This window comes from Eucalyptus grandis, chromosome 3 (assembly GCF_016545825.1).
Source record: "Eucalyptus grandis isolate ANBG69807.140 chromosome 3, ASM1654582v1, whole genome shotgun sequence".
Taxonomy (NCBI): Eukaryota; Viridiplantae; Streptophyta; class Magnoliopsida; order Myrtales; family Myrtaceae; genus Eucalyptus; species Eucalyptus grandis.
The window spans coordinates 52,139,775-52,164,447 of record NC_052614.1 but is presented as its reverse complement, the minus strand read 5'-3'; the positions used below and the strand labels follow the sequence as shown (position 1 = coordinate 52,164,447).

General features: G+C 40.1%; 3 protein-coding genes across 3 annotated transcripts; 2 read left to right on the top strand and 1 right to left on the bottom strand.

Moving 5' to 3' along the window:
* The first annotated feature begins 827 nt into the window (after positions 1-827).
* On the top strand, positions 828-8,840 carry LOC104437683 (cellulose synthase A catalytic subunit 1 [UDP-forming]). Its single transcript, NM_001302728.1, is given in 16 exon segments — positions 828-1,015; positions 1,900-2,095; positions 2,187-2,368; positions 2,765-2,885; positions 2,974-3,061; positions 3,063-3,077; positions 3,080-3,160; positions 3,526-3,792; positions 3,913-4,258; positions 4,707-4,844; positions 4,942-5,067; positions 5,648-5,860; positions 5,968-6,232; positions 6,513-6,709; positions 6,799-7,149; positions 7,908-8,840. Coding segments are annotated over 16 exon segments (3,255 nt in total). The 5' UTR covers positions 828-934; the 3' UTR covers positions 8,496-8,840.
* Positions 8,841-9,246: 406 nt separating this feature from the next.
* LOC104437682 (adenine nucleotide transporter BT1, chloroplastic/mitochondrial) lies at positions 9,247-12,722 on the bottom strand. Its single transcript, XM_010050678.3, has 4 exons — positions 12,226-12,722; positions 11,576-12,139; positions 10,277-10,438; positions 9,247-10,202 (listed from the first exon to the last, which is right to left on the bottom strand). Exons 2-4 carry the CDS (start codon positions 12,137-12,139, stop codon positions 9,729-9,731), a joined length of 1,200 nt encoding a protein of 399 aa, XP_010048980.1. The 5' UTR covers positions 12,226-12,722; the 3' UTR covers positions 9,247-9,728.
* A 6,144-nt stretch (positions 12,723-18,866) lies between these two features.
* On the top strand, positions 18,867-19,619 carry LOC120291950 (EG45-like domain containing protein). Its single transcript, XM_039309770.1, has 3 exons — positions 18,867-18,978; positions 19,095-19,185; positions 19,358-19,619. The coding sequence occupies exons 1-3, from the start codon at positions 18,867-18,869 to the stop codon at positions 19,617-19,619; spliced, it is 465 nt and encodes a 154-aa protein (XP_039165704.1).
* The last annotated feature ends 5,054 nt before the right edge of the window (positions 19,620-24,673 follow it).

Sequence of the window (24,673 nt, the reverse complement as noted above, 5' to 3'; positions counted from 1 at the left end):
TTTTTTTTTTTTTGTAGTATTAGTCTTGACAAAAATAGATATATACAGAAATAAAATAATTCAGATTTTGATGGAGAGAGAAGGAATGGTTCAAATTGCAACATTTATGAGTTTAACTTCATCTAACAACTAGCTAAAGATGCATAGATGATTTTCCGGTGATATGAATTTCAACAACGAAGATGAAGTTTAATATTGTTATTTCACATTTAACACTCCATCTAGTTCATAATCTCTTTTTAATAAATTTAGATAAATGGGCCTTTCATTTCCATAATCTAAGCAAAAAAAGTCGATACAACTCATGACTTTTTAGCATATGCATATTAAAGAAATTCGCACATTCATATATTAATAATTCAAACTTATCTCCTACTTCACGTGCTATTATCTATCACTAGGATGTTATTTTTTAGTATCTTCAAACATGAACAGAAAGAAATCACAGATCATCGTTGATTCTCAAAGTAACTCAAGCATATGCATCTTCTAAAGCGATCGAACTAGATGACCGATTGACAACTCTGAGTTATTTATTTACTAATGTAATGCTGCAATCAATCTAGACAGTGCCTAGCCACAGGCAGGCGAGCCGAGCCGAGCCACCGGGTAACTCGCTCAACCGGTGAAGCGACTCCTCAACCTCCCCGAATTAAAAAAAGAGAGGTAAGTGACGGGAGCGCTCAATCATGGAAAACGAAGGCCCAAACGATAAAACGACAGCGATGGGGGCGGATGTAGCTGGACTGAACAAGCTTATTACAGATCCAGAAGCCGAGCGACAGTGAGCGTGTTTCAGAGGCAAGTAGCATGGCGTGCTGAGAAAGGCGAAGAAGAACTCGGTCTCTCCTCTCTCTCCTCTCCTCCTCCTCCGCCAGATCCTCTCGCTTCCGCCTTCGATCTCGGGGAGAAGGAAGGAAGGAAGAGGACGACGATGGAGGCCAATGGCGGCCTGGTCGCCGGATCTTACAAGAGGAACGAGCTGGTCCGGATTCGCCACGACTCGGACGGCGGAGTGAGTGCTTCTCTCTCTCTTTTTTTTTTTTTTTTTGGCTCGATTCTTCTTCCTCCGTCTCTTCCCCTTCTATTTTTAGTTCGCTGTTGCCGACGATCTCCCGCCGAAAGGAAATCGAGTCGAGTTTCCGTAGCATTCTCGACGCGTCGATCTCGGCGGCCGTTACGAAGCCGTTAGGCTTCCTAATGCCGGACCTTTAGGCTGCCGGCGGCGGCGGCGGCGCCGATGTTTTTGGATCGGAGCGTCGGTGGTGGTAGCCGGTCTAGATCGGTCGAGCCGTGGATGGATTTGTTAGCGATTCTGGCGATCTGAATCTAGTTCTTCCGTTCGCGCGCTTCGATGGCTTGGTTTTGTGATGGCGGTGGTGGCGGAGTCGTGTCTGAACTGTCTTAGTCAACGACGTGAGCTGTTTTCCTTCGGGGTTGCCAGATCTCAGCTGTTTCGTTTGCTTCTAATGACGTTTGTGTTCTTCGGGGGAAGAAGCTGAGATCTGAGTGATTCATTTCTTTTGTAAATATCGCTGCTTTACATGCTAACCGAAAGCGGTTGTTTCGTGTATCTTATCTCTTTCGAATTTAAGAGATTTCGGGTTATTCCTGTGCATCACTGTAATTGTGTTAACTCAGTAGTAGATCTACCATCAAAGTATGAGTGAGTCCTTGGTCTTGCTTTGATGATCGACAGTGCAATGGCATTGGTTGAACTGCGTTCTTTCTCACTACGGCTCTCGTGCAGTCGCCAATTCCCGCTATTTTAATGCAATTTGTGCTTAATTTCCTCGTCGTATGAAATCGGAATATGAGGGTGCAGAAGACCTGAAGCATAACTTACTAGTTCCTATCTATGACGGAGTCTGATGATTGGTGATTGTATTTGTGATGCAGCCCAAACCCCTGAAGAATTTGAATGGCCAGATTTGTCAGATATGTGGCGATACCGTTGGACTTACGGCCAGCGGCGATGTTTTTGTTGCTTGCAATGAGTGTGCATTCCCTGTGTGCCGTCCCTGTTATGAGTACGAGAGGAAAGATGGTAACCAATCATGTCCTCAGTGCAAGTCTCGATATAAGAGGCACAAAGGTCAGCTTATTCGGTCGGTTCTGTTGGTGTCCTATTTCATTGCATGGTCTGCATAGTAAGTTATGAAGTCAACACGGTCTTCGTTTCACAGGTAGTCCTCGAGTTGACGGAGATGATGATGAGGATGAGGTTGATGACCTGGAGAATGAGTTCAATTATGCCCAGGGAACCAGTGCTGCAAGGCAACAGTGGCAGGGAGAAGATCCAGATCTTTCTTCTTCTTCTAGACATGAATCTCGACATCCAATCCCTCTTCTAACCAATGGGCAGCCGGTATGCAACTAGTCCCAGTCTGATGAGTTCTCAATGTCGTGTACATTTTACATGATAAACTTCTTCGATGTTATATCAACTATAGTTTTTATATTACTGGATTTTATCGTTCTCTAGAGATATATGATCTTTTCCTATTAAGTATGTTCTTATGGCTTCTAATTTGTTCTAGTTGTGCTCATGAGATTACTGAATAAAAATACTGTCAGTAATATCTTGTAGCTTTATAGTGAGAGTGGAAATAAGACAGTTATCTCTATTACCTCCTGTTTTGTTTCTTCCATGTCAAACGTTTGTTTGCTTTTGTGTGATTCAGTACACCTTGTTAAATATGTTGTTGACCATACAAGATAAAGTTGCTACATTATTGTCTTCCTTCCTGCCTTGAATTTACAGATGTCTGGTGAAATCCCTTGTGCTAGTATTGACAGCCAATCTGTGAGGACTACATCTGGACCTCTGGGTCCTTCTGATAAACATGTGCACTCGCTTCCCTATGTTGATCCCAGACAGCCAGGTTTTACAGTAACTCCTTTACTTTGTGCTCTTATATTGGAAAAGATATGCGTTATTTAGGTTGGTTGCCTGTTTCTTTGGTATAACAGTTCCTGTGCGGATTGTGGATCCATCAAAGGATTTGAATACTTATGGCCTCGGAAATGTTGACTGGAAGGAAAGGGTTGAAGGATGGAAACTTAAACAAGAGAAAAACATGACGCAGATGCCAAACAAATATCATGAAGGGAAGAACGACATAGAGGGCACTGGCTCTAATGGAGAAGAACTTCAAATGTAAGTGTGTTTTGAAAGGACAACTATTGATAAATTGTGCCTTTGGCAACATTATCTATCGTTTTTTATTTATATAGTTTCATTATTCTTTGACCTTGCTTGTTCTGTTTGCTTATTTATTTTGATGAAATTAAATCTAGTGCAACCTCTAGCTTCAGCATAGTCACCTTTTCAGTTGGATAAACATGCAGATTAAATGTTTCAGTGATGACTGTCATAGTGTTTAAGATGCATGCAAGCGATTGCTAAAACTTTATTCTTTTGAACATGTGTGTTCAAACAGATCTGCAAATATAATGGTGCTTTCTCGAACCTCTGAGTTGTGTGGTGTGTATGACATAGTAGTTGATGTATATTTCTTGCAGGGCTGATGATGCACGTCAACCTATGAGTCGTGTGGTGCCTATATCGTCGTCTCACCTCACTCCGTACCGTGTTGTAATTATCCTTCGGTTGATTATTTTGGGGTTTTTCCTACAGTATCGTGTAACACACCCAGTGAAAGATGCTTATCCTTTGTGGCTTACATCGGTTATTTGTGAGATTTGGTTTGCTTTATCCTGGCTTTTGGATCAGTTCCCAAAATGGTCACCCATCAATCGGGAAACATACCTTGACAGGCTTGCTTTGAGGTACCGTTGCTCATCCAGTTTATGTTGTGTGCGCTGAACTGCTGTTAGAGTTGAGCTTTAGAATGAGGCTAATTTTTCCAGGTACATCATCACCATAACAATATGGCTTTTGTTTTGTAGACATGATCGTGAAGGGGAGCCTTCACAGTTGGCTCCTGTTGATGTCTTTGTGAGTACTGTGGATCCTTTGAAAGAACCTCCTCTCATAACAGCGAACACTGTCTTATCCATACTTGCCGTGGATTACCCCGTCGACAAAGTGTCGTGTTATGTCTCTGATGATGGGTCTGCGATGTTGACTTTTGAAGCCCTCTCTGAAACTGCTGAGTTTGCAAGGAAGTGGGTGCCCTTCTGCAAAAAGCACAACATTGAGCCACGAGCTCCTGAATTCTACTTTGCCCAGAAAATAGATTACTTGAAGGACAAGATACAGCCTTCTTTTGTAAAAGAACGCAGGGCAATGAAGGTGAGTTATGGGATGTATTGGGTAGTTGGTGCTTGCATGCTGTCATAGGTTTCTGACTGCTTTCCTGTCTGTAACCGTATCATGGTTGTCATACTTGATGTGCACGCATAGTGTAAAGACATGTAAGGGACTTGGATAGTTTTGTGAATGCTTTCCAATTTTCTTTCTCCTTTCCTTGGATACCTTGTAGTCCTTGTTCTTTTTTCTTTGCCTTTATGAACCTTGTTTAGAAAAGCACTATGCTGTAAGTCTTTGTAGAACTGAAATGAAGGTCATTGGGGAGGGGTCCATACGTCACCTATTTTACCTTTGTAACTCAGTTTCTTGGGAAAGGAAAAATTGATTTAGTGGTTTGCCTATCGACAATGTAGCATTTAGTCAGATGCATAATCTATTACAAATGTTTTGGTATATATAATGTAAAATTGTTTGATTATGTGGTTGATAGAGAGAATATGAGGAGTTCAAGGTGCGAATCAATGCTTTGGTTGCAAAGGCACAAAAGATGCCAGAAGAAGGGTGGACAATGCAGGATGGCACTGCCTGGCCTGGAAATAACCCCAGGGATCACCCTGGAATGATACAGGTATACGATATTAACCAGTATTCCAGAAGCATTTAAATCAACCCTCTTCCCTCTTATGCATCTAGTTAATGTTTCTTTTTGTGGTTGAAAATAATAGGTTTTCCTGGGCCACAGTGGGGGACTTGATACTGATGGAAATGAGCTACCTCGACTTGTTTATGTTTCTCGTGAAAAGCGACCTGGTTTCCAACATCACAAGAAAGCTGGAGCCATGAATGCTTTGGTTTGTCATCTCTATACATCTTATGTAGCTTTTCTTGTCATGTGTCTCTTTTAGTGACAGGCTGACATCTATAATTGTAAACAAATGAATGTATGTTGGTGTGATTTGGTTTTTCGGTTTAGATTCTTCATTTAGGTTCTTCATCGCTTGCTTGCATTGAAATTTATATCTATATGCATTAGGATCCTGATTAATGGATCTCTTGGTTCGAGAAATTGCATTTCAAGTTCACGCTACATTATTGGAGCTTATTCTTTTTGTGCTTTCAGTTCGAATGTACAGTTGGAATTATTTTTTTCAAGGATCAGTTACCTTTTTTTTTCCCCTGTGGATCGTAATGTTGATAGTGGTGTCTCTAGCTTATAGTGAGGATTTGTTTATCATAAAGAGATTTGTTGTTCCTGACCCTGCTTTACCTTAACACTATTTCTCTTCATATTGAGAAACAAATATTACGGTTTGATTTTGCTGCATTGCTGCTTGTCTGAATGTTGTTCTTACCTGCTGGAGAAATTGGTTAGATCTGCTTATTACTTATTGGCATTTCTGAATTTATAACTTACTGTTTTATGTTGTGTAGATCCGGGTCTCGGCTGTCCTAACCAATGGAGCATATCTTTTGAATGTTGACTGTGATCATTACTTTAATAATAGTAAAGCATTGAAAGAAGCAATGTGTTTCATGATGGATCCCGCTTATGGAAAGAAGACGTGCTATGTGCAGTTCCCACAACGTTTTGATGGGATTGACTTGCATGATCGATATGCTAACCGCAACATCGTCTTCTTTGATGTAGGTGTCTCTTCATCTTTTTCCTACTTCCAAAATGCTAGTTGTTTATGTTCATTTGTTGCCTTTTTTAACTGAGCTAGATTATCTTATTTATGATCTCAATGCAGATTAACTTGAAAGGGCTTGACGGCATCCAAGGTCCTGTCTATGTCGGAACTGGATGTTGTTTCAACAGGCAAGCCCTTTATGGATATGACCCTGTATTGACTGAGGAAGATCTGGAACCAAATATTATTGTAAAGAGTTGTTGTGGTTCAAGAAAGAAGGGGAAGGGTGGCAATAAGAAGTACATTGACAAGAAAAGAGCAATGAAAAGAACTGAATCCACTGTTCCAATTTTCAATATGGAAGATGTTGAGGAGGGGGTTGAAGGTAGGTCTTGATTTAATTATGAGTTTACTTTTGTATCTTTGGATGTTAGAAAACAGACTTATACTGGTCCAAATGCCTGGAATTACTCCATGATTACCGTTAAAACTAGCCTGAATTGATGTCAGATTGGGGTATCTTACCTTGCCCTTAAAGGAGCCCCTTAAGCTTTAGAATAAACAAAAAATGTTTCTCTCTTTTGATGTCACTTAATTGTTCAACTGACTTAACAGTACCTTTGCTATGTGTTATATCATGTTAACAGCACCAATTTATTTTGTAGGATATGATGATGAGAGGTCGCTCCTGATGTCTCAGAAAAGTCTAGAGAAAAGATTCGGTCAGTCTCCTGTTTTCATTTCGGCTACTTTCATGGAACAGGGTGGCCTACCACCATCTACCAATCCTGCAACACTTTTGAAAGAAGCCATCCATGTTATTAGCTGTGGCTATGAGGACAAGACTGAATGGGGCAAAGAGGTATCTTATGATGTTATACGATTTCTATTCCAGCTGTAAAATTCCATGTCATATGGTAGGAATTGACTTGATGTTCTTTCTATGAACAGATCGGATGGATATATGGTTCTGTTACAGAAGATATTTTGACTGGATTTAAGATGCATGCTCGGGGCTGGATTTCAATCTATTGTATGCCTCCTCGCCCAGCATTCAAGGGGTCTGCTCCCATCAATCTTTCTGATCGTTTAAACCAGGTTCTCAGGTGGGCCTTGGGGTCAATTGAGATTTTGCTAAGCAGGCATTGTCCTATATGGTATGGATATAATGGGAAATTGAGGCTCTTGGAGAGATTGGCGTACATCAATACAATTGTGTATCCCCTCACCTCAATACCGCTGATTGCGTATTGTATTCTCCCTGCATTTTGTCTTCTCACTAACAAATTTATTATACCTGAGGTAAGTGATACTTCTCTCTTCATTGTAGATTATTCAATCTCATGTATTTCGTTTGTTGTATGTTAATCCACATTGACTCTATTTAAGTGAGATGAACAAAAGAAGGGTCATTGTTTACTTCTGTCATCTGATCCTAGCATCTCCACCTCTTTGGAATGGAGTTTATGTTCTCTTTGTATTTAGTTTTCAAGTGGCTCTGCATCTTGTTTTAATAAAGCTTGGATGAGAAACCATTAGGAAACATTGGTAAAAGAAGATGCCTAAACATCATTCCAATGGCTATGGTGGTTGAATAATATTCAGCTGATAGCTGGCAAACATAGGCCTTTTGATATAGTTAAATAGAAAGCCCTAAGTCAACCATATTCTAGGTGCCCTTACTGTGTGGTCACGAAAGTCCTCTTCACAGGTGGACTCTTCTTTGTATTCTTTAGAGTATGATCATGATCCTCAATTTCATTTATCTGCATTTTTTTTAACCTTAAAAATGATGTAGCTGTTAGTCCTGGCTCTTCTGCATCATTTGTACATTTAAAGTAATCTTCATTGTCAAAAGACTGCTTGATTGCGATGCTAGTTTCCATTTTATTAGATATTCTCCTTATTATGCTATACTACTGATTTCATAAACTAAATATAGTTGTCTCTATGCTAGACTATCTAAAGCTACATGTAAGTAATTTCAGTGTAATTAGAGATTGTTTCCTCTTTTCTTTCATCTATGACTGATCCGATGTTAAAAAAAAATAAAATTGCAGATAAGCAACTTTGCTAGCATGTGGTTCATTCTCCTTTTCGTCTCAATTTTCACGACTGGTATTCTTGAGCTCCGTTGGAGTGGTGTCAGCATTGAGGATTGGTGGAGGAATGAGCAGTTCTGGGTCATTGGTGGTACATCCGCTCACCTTTTCGCTGTGTTCCAAGGGCTTCTTAAAGTGCTTGCTGGCATTGATACCAACTTCACAGTCACTTCGAAAGCAGGCGATGAGGATGGAGACTTTGCTGAGCTTTATGTGTTCAAATGGACATCGCTTCTCATTCCTCCGACCACAGTTCTTATCGTGAACATCATTGGCATTGTAGCAGGTGTGTCTTATGCGATTAACAGCGGGTATCAGTCATGGGGTCCACTGTTTGGCAAGTTGTTCTTCGCCATATGGGTTATTGCTCACCTTTACCCATTCCTGAAGGGTCTGTTGGGTCGGCAGAATCGTACTCCTACGATTGTTATTGTGTGGTCTATCCTTCTTGCTTCCATATTCTCATTGCTCTGGGTACGGATTGACCCTTTCACCTCGGCCACCACGGCATCTACTGCAAATGGTCAATGCGGCATCAACTGCTAATTGTATCATGCTCGCCTGTGGGGGGAGCCATCATCTTCAAGTGCTTATTGTTCTTTTATGTATATAACAAGATTCTCATTGCCACCCAAAGTCACTTTTCATCATTGAGGCAATACTTTCGTCCGGGAAGAAGCTGGGTGGAAAACAGAAAAAGCAGAGAATGTCATTTTTTGTCATGTCCTTTCCACAGTTGCCCGTGTTGGATCAAAACAGGCATCTCGAACCTTTGATTCGTCTGTTGTTATTTATTGTGCAGTATTTTGTTGTTTGATCACAAGAATGTAGCACTTTCGAACTTAATTCAGCACTTAAAGGTTGAATACAGAACAAGTTCATTGGTCAAGCTTAAGTCGATGCCTTTATTACTGTTCCCACAATTCTCTTGCAAATTGCCAACAGGTCTCTCATCAACGCAAGGCTCTACGGAAAGCACGGAAAGCATTTCCTGCACGTCGATTAATTCTCTTTCTCAAACTACTGATAATTGAAACGTGATGCTGTTGTGTTATTTGTATATTGTCAAATTCAGACTCGACAGGGTTGAATTATTGCCACTTTTCGATTTCTTACTAAGTAGCAGTCCCTTGGAGCCGTAGGTTTGCCAAGATTGGTAGGGCAGCGAGAGCTGGCCTTGCAGGGTAACCAGCCACAGTTTGGATCAGAAACAAAATCAACATCCGACGAGATCGTTTAATACTGAGCTTTGTTCTGTCAAAGAAAGCTGAAGGTACTCAAACCTGAAACTGAAACATCATCTCTGAACATGAAATTGTTATTCATTCAAACCGACAATCCGGTAAGCTAAAAAGCTTTCCTTATGTTAGGTACTCCAAGAGATTTATGCACACGCAAAGTAGCCCCTGTGAAAAAGATTGCTTCTCAATCAGCATGTTCTTGGACAAATTGGCCATCTTTCTTGGTTCGACCCTTGCCAACTCATCTTCTCATGAAAAGCGGTACTCACATTATCAAAACATGCAGTACCCTTCTTCAGAAACACACAGAACTCCGAAAGAAAAGTAAACCCCTCAAATATCTTTGCGAGTGTATGTAGAACCAACCTTGGTAACAAGAACTTCCTTGAAAAATTCTTCTGAAGAAATCCTACGAGCAAAAGAAAAAAACATAAACTAAACCATTCAATCGCAGTATACAAAATAGTCATCTTTATCCACCCTTTCTGCAGATGACCCAAAGCAAAAGACCTCGCATTTCTTCTCGTCAAATATGTGGTTATGCCTCTTCATCATCCTCAACCAGAATCCTCTTGCACGCTTCGTAGCACATGAAGGATATCCCAGCAGCAGGCACCAACTTCATGCAACTAGGGCCTAAACCTCTATAAAGACCTCCAACCCCTTCCTGCTCAAGTATACTTGCAAGAGCATGAATCACGTTTTTGTACACCTGCCTACCGCTGACTGCTCCCACTTGCATCTGCTTCCGAGCTACCTCCAAGGGGAAAGTTGCACTACTTGAAACAGCGCCAGCTAATGATCCGATGAGAAGGGTCTCGATGTTCCCAATCTTCTCTTGCTTAAAAAACTTACGATATGCCTTTCTCAACGTGTCGTAAGCAAAATAGTTGGTGGCAGCATATGGAATCACTCCGATAAGACTAGGGGCAAGGCCTCTAAATAATTCTGCGGGTCCCTCGTCCCTCACTATTTTCAAGAATGCATCAAACATACCATCATAAACTCCCCTCTGCAATATGGATGGCTCGTGTTAACAATGACAAGATTCAATCATATTGTTTTAGCAATGATGCAGCACTATACCTGGACTGTGAGTCGAGTTTTGACCAACTCAAGAGGATATGTGCATATTGTTGAGCTCACACCAGCACAGGCACCTGCAACTAAGGAGGCAGGAAGGGGAAGCTTTGGCTGTTCCCCAGGTTTATGTGACAACTGTTTGTTGACTGTATCATAAGCAAATAGCTGCAATACACAGGACCAAAAATTCAATTGATAATTGAAAGATTGTAGAAGTTGGAGAGATAAAACCTGGCAATAATGATACAAGGAACCAAGAGAAATCTTGGGCATAGATAAATGTCAAGTTCCTAATGGTAGATCTCTTCAAACTACACGCCTACCACATAGCACATGATGAATAGATCCGCAATGATGATAAAGCTCCAAAGAGATGACCGAATGAAAATTCATATGATAAGATTGTCTATTGGCGACTATATGATCACTACAGAACGGAGACACATTTTCCAGGTAGAGAAAAGAGAGAAGCTGTCATACTGGATATTCAATCTGCAAAGGTTATAATGAAGACTAAAAACTGGAATGTCATGAATAGCATCTAAGTTTTATATCCATATGCTGAATATCATCTATGCATATGCAGAGAACTTCTAAAAAACATAATCAAATGCACGAATAAAGTTAGCTCAAGAGTCGCATGAGCTGTCGCTAGAATAAGAAACACATGCAGCTCAGAAGTGCAACTGAAGAAAGACTAGAAAGCACGGTCTAAGAAGTAACAAATGAGTTTTGGCACTCATTTGCCAGAAAAATCACATTCGAGATGAACATCACCCTTCCCTCAACAACCCAGAAAAGCCGAGAGAAGTGGAATGAAGTCACGCAATGTGTAGAGCTTATGAGGAATAAAAGATCTCATGACCATATAACACAAAATCTCCATTTGATTAATTTCCAAAAAGCCCAACAAAGCAAAACATAAGCCCACAACTAGCGGCGCACTACTATACAAGTCAAATAAATATTCACATAACAGATTGAAGGCAATAGTCTAGTAGTCATGCACAAACCTTAATGACAATCGACAGGAACATCAGGTAGGTAAAACCATAATAAATACTGACAATTCAGATTACATGGATGCGGGATAGATTGTAAATATTGTAACGTAGGAGCCAATGCATGTGATCTCCTGAATGATCAAGTCATTGGCAATAATATTCTTATATACCAAGATGATAACAAGTTCAACAACTAACCAGTCCGAAGCACCAGTCAAGCAAATAACATCTCAATGGTCACAAAGTGGCTAAAACACTAAAATTAAGCAAACAAAAACAAAAAGAAATTCCCATTTACCTCAATGGCCTTGCTAGGAGCAACCCGAATCACATTCACCAAATTACCTCTAAACAAGCCCTTCCAACCATCATGCTTCATAATATCATGAAAGACCTCAATAGTGGAATGGCCACTACTCCCAACCATCAAATGCGTTCTAATCGTCTCCAGAGGGGCCACCGCAGTTCGCGAAACTGCCCCAGCAATCGCCCCACTAATCAACCTCCTCAAGGAAGGATTTTTAACCTTTATCTTCATCGTAAGCCCAATCTGTTTCTTCTTCACTGTCCCTTCCTCCTCGGGAACGCCCGGTATCTGAACTCCTTTCGGCAAAGGCACATACTTCACCAATAAATCAGCGTAGGGCATCTTTATGCCGCCGCCGCCCCCACCGCCGGTGTCCGCACGGTTGGGAGGATTCGGCGGAACGCCCAAATTCCTCCCCATTTGACCAACACTGGCAAACAACCCACCTCCAGGATAGAATTCATCATCATGGGGACACCATTGTGACCCCAAACCACCAATGGACAAGACCCCATCCTTACTATCGCCAAACAAAGGCGCTGCCTTCTTGCCCATCTGCCAAAAACCTCGTCAACAAACTAAGAACCCACTGCTTTTCAAGAATCAGAAGAGACAAAAATCCCAACTTACGCAACACAAACCTGGGATTCTTCCTCTACCCACCAAGCAAAACCGCAGGAAAACGCTTCCCGATGGGATTTGACGAACACCAAGAGCAATCTTTCATGGTCGCGTACCCATCGGAAGCGAACAAGCAGGGGGAAAAAGATTGGATTTTTAATGCACAGGTAAAGGCGAATTCTTGATTCGAAAGTGGGGGATGGAGGCAGGAGTAAAGCAGAAGGAGCACGACGGGGGAATAAGGGGAAATGCGAGTTGGAAGATCCGGTTCTTGGTGCGTGTTTGGTGCGAAGGATTCGAGGGAAGAGGCGGCGAAAACTGTATAAAAGAAAAACAAGAAAAGAACAGAGGGCTTTATTGTTGAAAGCTTGCAAGAAAGAAGAGGGGTTAGGTGAATCTCCCTCCCCAACTTCCTTCTCGTTCTGTGCAGTGTTGTCTCACTGTTCAAGCGCGTTTTATATATTCGGCGAGTTTGGCCATTGTCCTCCTTCAAAGGACGGGAAAGTAGGGCGAGGCACAAGGCACAAGGCACACTCCCTCTCTCTCTCTCTGACTTCACGCTGCCTACAGAGGAGGGGCTGGGGTTGAACGTTGGATAATTTCCATGTAGAGATTATTCTCTGTCGCTGGATAATTTCTATCTAAAGATTTCGTAAAAGGATACTCTCTTGTTATTTTTACGTTCAAGGAATGCTGAGATCCGTATGTTATTTCAAAAGAAGTAGGTTTAGGTCATACTCAGGACCAATAAAATGATGCATTTTTAAATATTTCGTAATTCTTTGGAGGCTTTTTATTTCCTTTCTCTATCGCTTGTAAGGGAAAGTGCTTACATCCGGGAGGTGGGGGAAGATGAGGGTGACAACTCATCAACAAACATTTAAGCGGTTATTGTAGGATAAATAATCATAGCATTCTCACCACACAGCGCTGCAGCGTAGTTGGCTCAAGTGCTTGTTCCTCTCGCAAAAGGTCCAGCGTTCGAATCGGTTGCGTCGTGTTGTCTTGGGGAGCGGGGTGGTGGTGACTCTACTCCCTTGTGGTTTTTTCCAGCGCGGGAAGCGCGGAGGTTCCCAGGGTCACAAAAAAAAAAAAAAAATCATAACATTTCTCGCACAAAGGGAACGGGGTTCTGAGTCACGAAAAAAAAAAAAAAAAAAAAATAAATAAATAAATAATTATAGTATTCTCTCCCTTTTACAAAGGAAAAAGTTCGTATTTCATGTCTTCTTTTGTATTTTTGAAAATTATTCTAGCACTCCCCTGAACATAAAAATTTATGCTTTATCTTTTATGGCCTCTTTAATCGGAGGGAATTGAATTAAAAAATATCGATTTGTCAATGTATATGTAATTCTATCATGCGTCATCACGTCACAATGTGATAAAAACTCTACTGAAATGCAATAGACTCCTGGTTAGAATGGGTAGCTTTGCCGACTTGTGTATACGTTCTAAAGTTTAAATCCGGCCTCTAGGGACCGCCGCATCAGTAGTGAGTGTTTACTTTCGTCAAATCCTAGGTAAAGCCAAGTAGGACGTCCAGCCGAAAAAGTCAAAAACGAAAGCTAGGTTAGGGAAGGCCGCAAAACTTAAAAGCAAGAGAGAATCCCCGTGCAGTCGTTGGCGTCCATGTTCATTGCTTTCAAGGCCCAACAGCAAAAATGGCCCAAGTAAGGTGGTGACCGCTGATTAGTTTTCTACCGACAAGACCATACCTTGACAGTTGGACTTGGAAAAGTAGATGAGAGAGGGCGGCACCGGCATAGGTAGACATGTTGTCCTCACCAGAAAACTAAGGTGAACGATGGTTTAACTTCGGATGCACCCAATCCAATGATCTGTCAGTTGGCAGGTGCAGGTAATTGATCCAAACTTGTTTATTGATCAACAGTTTCTCATGCCAAAAAAATTAAAAATAGGTTATACTGCCAAAAGTGACATGTGATAAGGTCTTATTTAAAAGGGAAAAATGACATCTCTTAGTTCTCATCTCAATAAGATGGTTTGCACAACCAATATTTTCTCAGTGTGGCCACATATTGGATTCATTAGTAGGCCCTAATTGATCAATTGTTTGCTTTGGTCAATTCTATGTAACTCACAGCTAAATCTATTAAATGAGTGGATTGAATCAGGTTTGAGTTGAATTATAAATGATCATTCTCAAGTTGATTAATTTAACCCGTTTATTACTCATTAATTGTAATGCAAATTTCTTGACCCATACTCATGCCTGACCCGATTCATTTAACCAATTTAGGAGATCTTGTTTCTTATGATGTTTTAAAAAATTATTACTAAAATATTTTCATGCAATTCAAATTTTGTGGACATCTTTATAATTTTTTTAAATAATTGAGGTTCTATTTGTTTCTTGAATTTTTTTAAAAAATAACAATATTTTCTGATGTTTGTAAATAATTTATTTATTTATTTATTTATTATTTTTAAATAATAATAATTATTTGTTATTTTCTAAAAAATTAATTTTCATTTTTTAAAATTGATTTTTTTAGTTTTTTTCCCCTTCTTCTTTAGCTAATCGGTGAGGCTCGAGCTCACTCAATTTTGGTGAGTCGAGCCTCGCTAGATTTGATGAGGTCGAGCTTGCTTGAGGCCTTGTTAAGTTGTTAGATCTGCGACTTCGAGCTAGCCCGAGATTCGCGAGTCTTAAAGCCTTGCCAAATGTCAGCAGGCCTCCGCTTCACCCAATCTTCAACCTCTAGCTCATTGAGGCCAGCAAGTCTCGAAGCCTTGCTAGATGTCGGCAAGGTCGAAGGCTCACCTAATCGGTGACCTCAAGCTTGCTTGAGGTTGGTGGCTTGTCCCTTGCTTAGCCAATTGTGGGTTGTCGATCGAAGCCTCACTAGATGTCGACGAGGTTGAAGTCTCACCTGATCGTCGACCTCAAGCTCGCCCGAGGTCGGCGGCTTGTCCCTCGCTTAGCTAATTGTGGGTTGTCGGAGGAAGACGGAAGAAGGAAGAAGAAAGAAAAGACGAGAAAGAAAAAAGTAAAATAATTATAATTATAATTATAATTTTGATTTAAAAAAATAACTTTATAAGGCTGAAGAGGAGAGAGGGTGTGTAAGCCTTGGGTTGAAAATAGGTCATAAACTTAGGAGCGCATGGCGACCATTTTATTTCTGTTCAAGAACAAATTTTCTATTTTAGACTCTTTCTAAAATATAAATCCGTTTGGTGACGCAATTTTATTTTTTTATTTATGGAACAAATTTTTAGCCTAGAAAAAAGGTTTGGAACAGAAATGAGAAATAAAACTTTTTCATTGTTCGTTCTCTTTACTAGTCAACCACCCACTTGCCATTTGCCGTTGGTCGCCTGTTGTCTGCCATCCATTGTTGTCCTTCACTGGTTGCTAGTGGTTTGTTGTCGGGCTGCCACTGTTGCCATCTTTGGTTGACAGCTGCCGCTGTTTGTCAGTTGCCGCCTATTATAGGTTGCTGCTAGCCGTCATTGCTGCCATCCACCGCTTCTTGGTAATGAGAAATTTTGTGTCGTTATCAAAAGAAATTTTATTCTAGGAGCAAACATTTTGTGTTGTTATCAAATATGAATTTCTGCTTAGAAACTCATCTAAAATTAGAAATAGAAAAATTTATTTCTCTTTCAGAAATCAATTTCTAACCTGAATAGTTATTATTCTCACCCTTAATCCTAGACCCATTTATTTTAACCTTTAAAATTTTAAATCCATTTAAGAAAGGTATATAAAATTAAAGTGACTCATATATGATTCATTTATTTTTTTAATGACCCATTTATATTTTAAATGGGTCATATATGAGTTTAAGACCCATTTTGACATATAATAGTTGGACGATCGGTCATTTCATTTTACTACTTTTCCCTCTGTGTACTCTTCGCCTTGCGATAGTTAGGGACGGACCTGCAACATCTGTTGGGGCAGTTACTTTAACCACGTTCTTAGATCCAATCTTGATGTGCGGACATATTGTTAAGGAGAGCATTGCATACTAGTGAAATCCAAAGCTTTCTTCTTAAAAACTAAGCTTTCTCTTTTGTAATGTGGGTTTTCTAGGTGAATACAAAAGCCTACAAAAAAAAAGGGATCAAACTTATAGTACGGAAGAAGTACACCTCAAGTGCCAAAACTTGGCACGAAGGAACACTTAAGTACCAAAAGTTAGGAATAATTGCCATCTTCGGTGAATTCTGCTGGAAATCCTATGCGGCAATTTTATTATTTTTCTTGTCTATGTGGCTCGCCAAAGAGCTGACACAGCAAAGAAACGCAAAAATGACGCCGTTTTGGAGCGGATTCAAATTTAAATATAAAAATCAATTTAATTAAATTATTAAATAAATAAATAAATAAGTATTTTTTTTTTAAAAGGGGGAGGGAGGAGGGATGTGGCTGGCCAGGGGTTGGCGATCCCGGCTGACACTCCCCCCACCATCGTCGGCAGAGGTGGCGAAGGCTCAACCCTCAGCTGCGTCCCTCCTCCCTCCCCCGCCTTTTTAATTTTAATTTTAAATGTTTTAAATTAATTTAGTTTTAAATTTAATTTAATTTAATTTAATATTAATTATTTACCACGTCGAAACAAAACTACAGCATTTTTGCATTTGTTTAGCCACGTCGGTGTGAAAAACAATGTCGTTTTGCATTTATCTCGCTGAAAAATCACCACGTTGGTATTTCGGCTAAATTGGTACTTAAGTGATCAATTTTGCTTCGATTTTGGCATTTAAGTGTCACTTTCCTAACTTTTGACATTCTTAACTTTTGGCATTTAAGGGCGCGTTTGGTAACGATTCTGTTTCCGGGAGCTGATTCTGACTAGAAATGATTATTTTTGATTTTGCTCCCGGAAACCGATTCGAGTAAAAAAACGCGTTTGGTAACTGTTCAAATTTTTTGATTCTAGAATTGAATTGCGTTTGATACCATGCTAATTGATTATGTTCTAAATTAATTTATTTTAATTTATTTTAATTTTTAAATATTTTTTCCTTTTTTTTTTTTTTTTTCTCCTATTCTTCTTCTTCATTTGGCCGGTCGCGGACCGGCAACCGCCGACGAGGGTTGGCGATGCTCACCGGAAAGTAGCCGGTCCTCGGTGAGGTTGGCCCTCGTTGGCCGAGCCTCGCCGGTAGTTGGGTGAGGCTCGCCCGGCCCCGCCGAGGCTCGGCCTCGGGTGGCCGTGGCCTCGCCCATCCCTAGGGAGGTCGGCCTGGCCACCAGTGGGGCTAGCTCGGCGAGGCTCGCCCAACCACTGGCGAGGCTCGGCCTCGCCCGATCCGGCGAGGCCGAGCCTTGGCGGGGCTAGGCGAGTGTCGCCCAGGCTGTTGGCGAGGCTCGCCCGGCCACCGGCAAGCTCGCCGGACCGGCAGACGGTGACCGGTGGTGGACGGCGGCGACGGACGGCGGCGGACGTCGGCGGGCGGTGGTGGACGGCAATCGCAAGATGTCGGAAGGGAAGAAGGAGACTTTTATTGTTTTGATTCTTTTTTTGATTCTCGGACGGAGAATCATATTTTTTTTTTATTCTCAATTCTCTTCCCAATCTATTCCCCGGAACAAAAACTTTACCAAACGCAATTCTCGTTCCAAACTGATTCTGGGAACAAAAAATCAGAATCTAGCACTATTTGGCACGTTGCCAAACAGGCCCTAAATGTCCCTTTCTAAATGTCCAGCACTCCATATAGTACCTTCGTAATTTAAAAAACACAATAGACAAGCAAGAACTTCAGTGGGGGTCGCCCACTGAATAAAAGGACTCCCCCCTTGAGCATAATACCAATGAATGTTCAACATAATATCAGATTGAGACATGTCACTAACGAGGATCTCTGTCGATTGCATTGAAGTGGGGAGGGGAAATGATTACCAAATAAGCACAAATCAGCACATGCCTCATGTAAGGGCACTGTACTCATGCTCGCGTTGTCCATGGACTACTACATATTCATGGAAGTGGGCGGCGGATGCATAGGTTGTTGAGAAACAACTAATGAAAGGTTTTATATAATCGACCAATCCATGGGAAAGCACTCACACTGCGGCAGTTTTGTCTATAAGTTAGGTCTATAATCGACCATTCCATTTGGTTTAATTATGACTTTATAATCAACTTGAGGTTGGCGAGGTTGAGCCTCGCCAGTTGTAGCTTCTAGCCGGTTGCCGGAGGCTAGGCAATTGGTAGAGGAAGAAGTTTAAAAAAAGGAAAGAAAAGAAAAGACAAAAAGAAATTAGAAATATAAAAAATAAAAAATTGAAAAATATTTAAAATATAACAATTTTTTTCCATGTCAGCGTTGGTTATATCACGTAGAACGACTGATGTTCATATTGGTGAATTCCGGCCAAAATTAGTCGGATGGATTTAATTGGCAAAAAGTAAAAATGTTTAAGATTCAATTGTTAAAATTGAAAGATTTAAGATTAAATTGGTAAAAATGCAATAGGTTTAAGACTTTTTGAATAATTTTTCCAAATTAAAAGAACCTGCAGACCTGTCAAAAGATAGTGCATATGCAAGCAGTCTTTTAGTTCCCGACGGCAAATAAACAATGTTTTGGTAACTAGAGAGAGAGGGGGGCTATGAATAGTCGACAAGTTTGTCTTCGAGATTCGCAAGATAGAGTTTCAAATTTGCAAATAATAGAGATGGGTCAGATAGTAATGGCAATAGTATTCATGAGCTTAATGAGCAAAGAAATAGGCTTGTTCGTTATTGGAGACGTAGGGACTGCTTCTTCCTACGATCCACCTTACACCCGTAAGTCCAAACCCACGTTAACTTCTCTCTTTCAGTCCGCAAACTGATTCATTCAGCAGAATTTAATATAGGATCGATCAGGCAATGAATTTTTGTTTGGCAAACTGGCTAAACAGAATGGGAAATACTGTTGTATGTCATCTGGTGCATTGTTTACAAGTACACAAATCCAAGACATTTGAGTTTCCAACAAAGCGAGAATAACAGGTGACATCTCAATAAATATCACCACAAAAACGATGGAATGACTTTATGGTATCATTGTATATCAAGTATCTCTATTATTAATACTCCATACATGAAATAATACTTCTGTGGGTAATATGTGACTCATAACCTTTCTTTTTCTCATCATTTTTTCTGGGGGCAATGGGTATAGGGCAGACCAGTTTCCTCCGGGAAATCTGTTCAGGGCGATGAGCGAAGGGTTGTGGGACAACAGAGCAGCCTGCGGGCGGCGGTACCGGCTGCGGTGCCCGAGTGGCAGCAACGGGCCGTGCAAGGACGGCACGGTGGACGTCACTGTCGTGGATTGCTGCCCCAAGTCTCCATGTCCCTCCACCATCCTCTTATCCACCAATCGCTTCTCCGCCATCTCGGAATATTCCTCCGCCAAAATCAAAGCCGAATATATCCAGTAAAATTTCTAATATTCTCTCTCTCTCTCTCTCTCTCTCTCTCTCTCTCATATTCTTGGTACTCCAACAAGTTTGACGTTGGATGAATCATTGGCCTCTGTTCTTGAATGAAGGATTTGATCAGGTTTCTCACTCCAAGAAATGTAGACTGGAAGAGGAAGCTCTAGTTAGAACTTTGTCCTACATTATCAGAATTCAAATGTTATCCTTGACATATGTGGATATTTGCATCTTCAAAGTGAAAGAAAGACCGTTTGGTTAAGCTTCTGAGCGAAATTCTGTTTTGTGTGATAGGAAACGATCATTCACGGACTCGCCATCGAAGTAGTTGTTCACGAACTACTGAATCATCACGACCATAAAATGAAGGAAACAATCGTGTGCCATATTTTCTTGCCATTCGATTTAGCAAGACACACATTTCGACATAAATCAAAGCTAAACAACCTTTAGAGAAACTCCTATTTCAACCATTAATAAATATCTTCAAATTTCTACCTTCAAAGAAATTCAACCTCGACCGGTCCTCCAAAATTCAAGTGATGTTTTCAACTAAACAAACGAGGCTTAGTCCTGTAGGAAATCCAAGCAGGCAATAATAAGAACATTCTTCATTGTCAATGAAAAGTATTGAAGCATTTTCGGAATGAGGGGAGGGCAGTAGAGTAATTAGAAGTCCGAGGTTTACTCACTATGAAGAGAAAGCAAAAGCTTCCACCATCTGAAAAAACATGATGTATATATTGGATTGCACATTAGTAGCCTGACATTTAGGGAAAATTATCAACAAAATTCTAAACCTATTACAATTATGTCAATTCAGTTCTAAATCTTTTGTAATTGTGTCAATTTAGTCTTAAACCTTTTGCAATTGGCCAATTCAATCACAAATCTTTTACAAATATGCCAATTTAATCAATCTGGTCAATTTTGACCGATAGGCGCTGACGTGAATAATTTTCAATCATATTTTTCTTTTTTGAGTTTTTATTTTTGTTTCCTTTTCATTTTTTCTTTTCTTCCTTCTTTGCTTCTTTTCCCCATAGTGGCTGGCGAGGGTCGTGGCCCTTGCCTGGCCTTGCCAAGATCTGGGTGAGGCCTAGGGGCCACGAGCAAGGTGGCTTCACCTAGATTTGGGCAAGGCTAGCCTCGCCATGGACACTCAAGCCACGGGTGAAGGCGGCCTAACCCGCGGTTGGTGAGCCATGGCCGCCTTTCCTTGGCGAAGGTGGCCACACCCAGATTTGGGTGAAGCCAACCCATCAACAATTGGCAAGGGCTTCATGGCCCTTGCATAGTGGTTGGCGAGCCTCGCTGAAGCCTTGCCATCCATTGTGGGGGAAAAAAGCAAAGAAGGAAGAAAAGAAGAAAAGGAAGAAAAAGAAAAAGAAAAAGAAAAAAGAAAAAGAAAAAGAAAAAAAAAGATTAATATAAAATAAGATATTATTAAAAATTGTTTATGTTAGTGTTAGCTGGACAAATGACGTCAATAGGCGTTTACGTCAACACTAGTCGACCAAAATTGACTAGAATGATTGAATTTATATGATTCAAAATGTTTAGAGTTGAATTGGTAAAAAAAAAAGGTTTACGAATGAATTGACACAATTACAATAGGTTTATAACTTTTTGATAATTCTTCCTTCATAACTTTATTGGGGAGATTGTCAAGTGAAAACCAACTTCGAGTACGTCAATATATTTAGCTTGATCGCCTTCAATAAAAGACTTAAAGCCACTAAGTTATGGACTAGCTAGTATATATTAGTTGCTCCATATCATATCAATTCTTCAATGTAATACATTTTCACATAATATACACGTGCATACCTGTTAATGCAGTAAGGAATTGCAAACCGGTTCATGATAAGACCTCCAGCTATGATCTCACTAAAGGGTGGACAATGATAATTTCCTACTCCACACAATGTTGCTTAACAAGATGGTTTTCGCAAGATAATGCTCATTATGTCAAGGATTGAATGCACTTCTCTAATCAATAAATGATTTGACATATTTCAGGCTATAACCTGGACTTCGATGAGAGAGCCATCAAATCTTTCTCTATTATTAGTAGTGAAAGTCTCATGCGCATTTCCAGACCTACTCTTGTTCGCCCACCAGATCACTCATCAACCCATTAGCCGAATTTCAAAGCAGCTTTTGCTTCTAGCTTACACATCCACCAAGATCAATCAACCAAAGGTGTTTCACTCAATCACTGAGCCGCCGACGGGGCAATTCGATTTGATCTCTTCATCATTTTCTCATCACATATGCCATTGACTTTATTAGACCTCATGCCATCTTTGTGTTAAGCTATTTAGTGAATACTACTAATTGAAACATGATAGCACCTCACGCACATTTGAGCAGTTCCTCATAGTATATATTAGGGGGTCATCAGCTGATCAAATCTGTAGTGGCCGAACAATTATCTCTAAGTGGTCGCATTAGTTTATGGCCAAGAAAAGAAAGTGGTAGCATCAGTTTAAAAGGAGTGCCTTATGCTTTGTGAATGCAAAGGTCTAATTATATATATAGAAGTTGCAATTTTAGACGGAACCATCTTGTGGATGTGTAAAATTGAATGAAATCATCCACTTTTCCCCGTAAACTTTTTGCACTTCTAATACTATAAAACTTTTGTCATATGTAGAGCTAGCCTCCAACAGGTTGTATTAGGAAGGTGGAAAATGACATCATTTTCATCTGAACAAAAAAGCATGGAAACATAAATTGAAAACCTATAAGATTAGAGCTTCAGATAGCACGAATCACAAAAAACCAATAAAAAAGTCATCTTTGTGCGCAGAGAGAGAGAGTATTAAATCTAAGCATGGACAATACTCAATTGGTATAAATAAGATCAAAACGGGAGATTGCTTAAGAACAACAAGCCTTCTCTCTAACCAACCTCTATCTAGGCTCTATGCTGATGCTATACTAGCATGAACAATATGAAGTCACTCTTTCCAAGTCTCAGTCTAATAATCTTGTGCTTAGTTATTCTGAGAGTTCGTGGGGATGTAGGAACTGCCATGTCTTATGATCCGCCATATTTGCGTAAGTACAAAGTCAATTCTATTTTCTTGTTCTAACATCTTTCTTATTTTACCTTCATTCGGCATTGCAATAACTAAAGCTCTGCTATTACTTTGTGTTGGGTGATCTTGGCCTCCCTCACTCCATAAGTTAGCTCAAAGAGTGAGACTTTTCCTTACACTTATAAACTGATCACCGGTTTCTTCCACAATCGATGTGAAACAATTTTAACAATCTTCCCCTCACACATTGGGCCTGGGTCATAGTTGCAACAATTCCTAACTCTCTCGTGTAACTGTGCAGTCAAATGTCAAGATGGAGGGAAGAGAAGAAAATAGAAATAAACCTTTGATGGAATTTATGACCCACAAATTGCTTAGAAATCAACTAGAACAATTTGCAACATGAGAAATTTCTTGTTGTATCCTACCTCTTGCATGTAATTTGAAAAGGGTGCATAAGAAAAACTTACTTTGGCTTTGTTGATTTTTTCTGGTCTTAATATGTAGCCACAAGGTGCAAGGGATACGACCCGGATCAGTTCCCTGAAGGAGGGTATTTCATTGCAGTGAGCGATGGCTTATGGGACAATGGAGCAGCCTGTGGACGGCGGTATCGAGTGAGATGCATCAGTGGACTGAAGAGGCCCTGCAGAGAAGCAACGATCTTTGTTGAAGTGGTCGATTTCTGTCGAAGCAATGTGTGCCCTGCAACAATGACCCTATCTAACAAGGCTTTCAATGCTATCTCAAGATACCCGAATGCCAAGATCAATGTTGAATATACACAGTAGAAATATCTCCTCTTTCTCTCAATCTAGAGGCAGAATAAGTTTCACGATCATGCTTACCAGGACTTTCTCTTGCATGCAGGGTTTGATGAGAATGCGAGCCAAGATTGGAAGGTTTGTTTCATTAAGGAATAAAGACATACAAGCTGTCCAAGCATAAAAATCCTGACGACAACACCAATACCAGTGTTTGTGACAGGTACCCTGTACATTACAAGATGTTTGTGACAGGAAATGTGGAGTAGTGGAAGAATAATGTTTGTATTTTTCAATCTGTAAAATGTACAACCCTTCGACAATGTTTATAGTACAAGAATTGAAGAAAATAAATGGGAAAGAATATGTATACAATATTTTCTTCCTCCAAATATTTCTCATCTACGATTTATTGTATCAATTGTGAGATCCCAATTTGAATTGGGAATCAATCAATGATCCTTTCTCCAACATTTCCCCTCAAGCTGGTGGCTCATATAGGTCGAAAATGCCCGGCTTGCTTAATAAATACGTGTGTTGTCTCTAGCATAATGGCTTAGTAAAAATGTCTGAAAGCAACTCCATTGTTCCAATTCCTCGAGTCATAACAATCCCTTCTTGAATCTTTTCTCAAGTAAAGTGGCAATCAACTTCTATGTGCTTTGTTCTTTCATGGAAGATGGGATTTGCTGCTAATTTGAAAGCTGCATCATTATCGCAAAATAATTCACATGCGCCATTGATGTCCACACCAAGTTTTGAAAATAGTCCTCGTATCCAAATTATCTCACAAATAGTTTTCGCCATCGCTCAATATTCTGATTCGGCTGATGACAACGAAAATGTCGATTGCTTCTGAGCTGGTCAACGAGTTGATGGGTCAAATGATTGGGAAATTACTAAGGGCAACATATTACAGATATTATCTTTTTTTTTTTTTTTTTCCGGAATAGCTAGTTTTCTTTTTAGAATAAGATAACTAGTTTTCTCATTAAATTATAGTACCTCCTTTACTATTCATATTGTTCGGGGATACCTCTTGATTGTAAAATACTGAAAAGTTCAGTTATTGAGTAAAGTATAACATTTATCTATTTTCTCTCCTCCTCTTCCATGGAGATATTAGAATATTTACATAGTGTCAAAGCCACTGAGAGAAAGAGACCCATATCATACCCCTAGTTTTATCTTGCTTCTTGCCTTCAATCTTAATTATAAAAAATAAAAAGAGAATTATAGAAACTCT

Coding starts and splice junctions, on each gene's coding strand:
- LOC120291950 (XM_039309770.1), top strand. CDS start 18,867: ATGGGTCAGATAGTAATGGCAATAGTATTCATGAGCTTAATGAGCAAA. Junction 18,979..19,094: donor CTACGATCCACCTTACACCC/GTAAGTCCAAAC, acceptor CTGGCTAAACAG/AATGGGAAATACTGTTGTAT. Junction 19,186..19,357: donor CAACAAAGCGAGAATAACAG/GTGACATCTCAA, acceptor CAATGGGTATAG/GGCAGACCAGTTTCCTCCGG.
- LOC104437682 (XM_010050678.3), bottom strand. CDS start 12,139: ATGGGCAAGAAGGCAGCGCCTTTGTTTGGCGATAGTAAGGATGGGGTC. Junction 10,439..11,575: donor CTCCTAGCAAGGCCATTGAG/GTAAATGGGAAT, acceptor TGTGTATTGCAG/CTATTTGCTTATGATACAGT. Junction 10,203..10,276: donor AAACTCGACTCACAGTCCAG/GTATAGTGCTGC, acceptor TCCATATTGCAG/AGGGGAGTTTATGATGGTAT.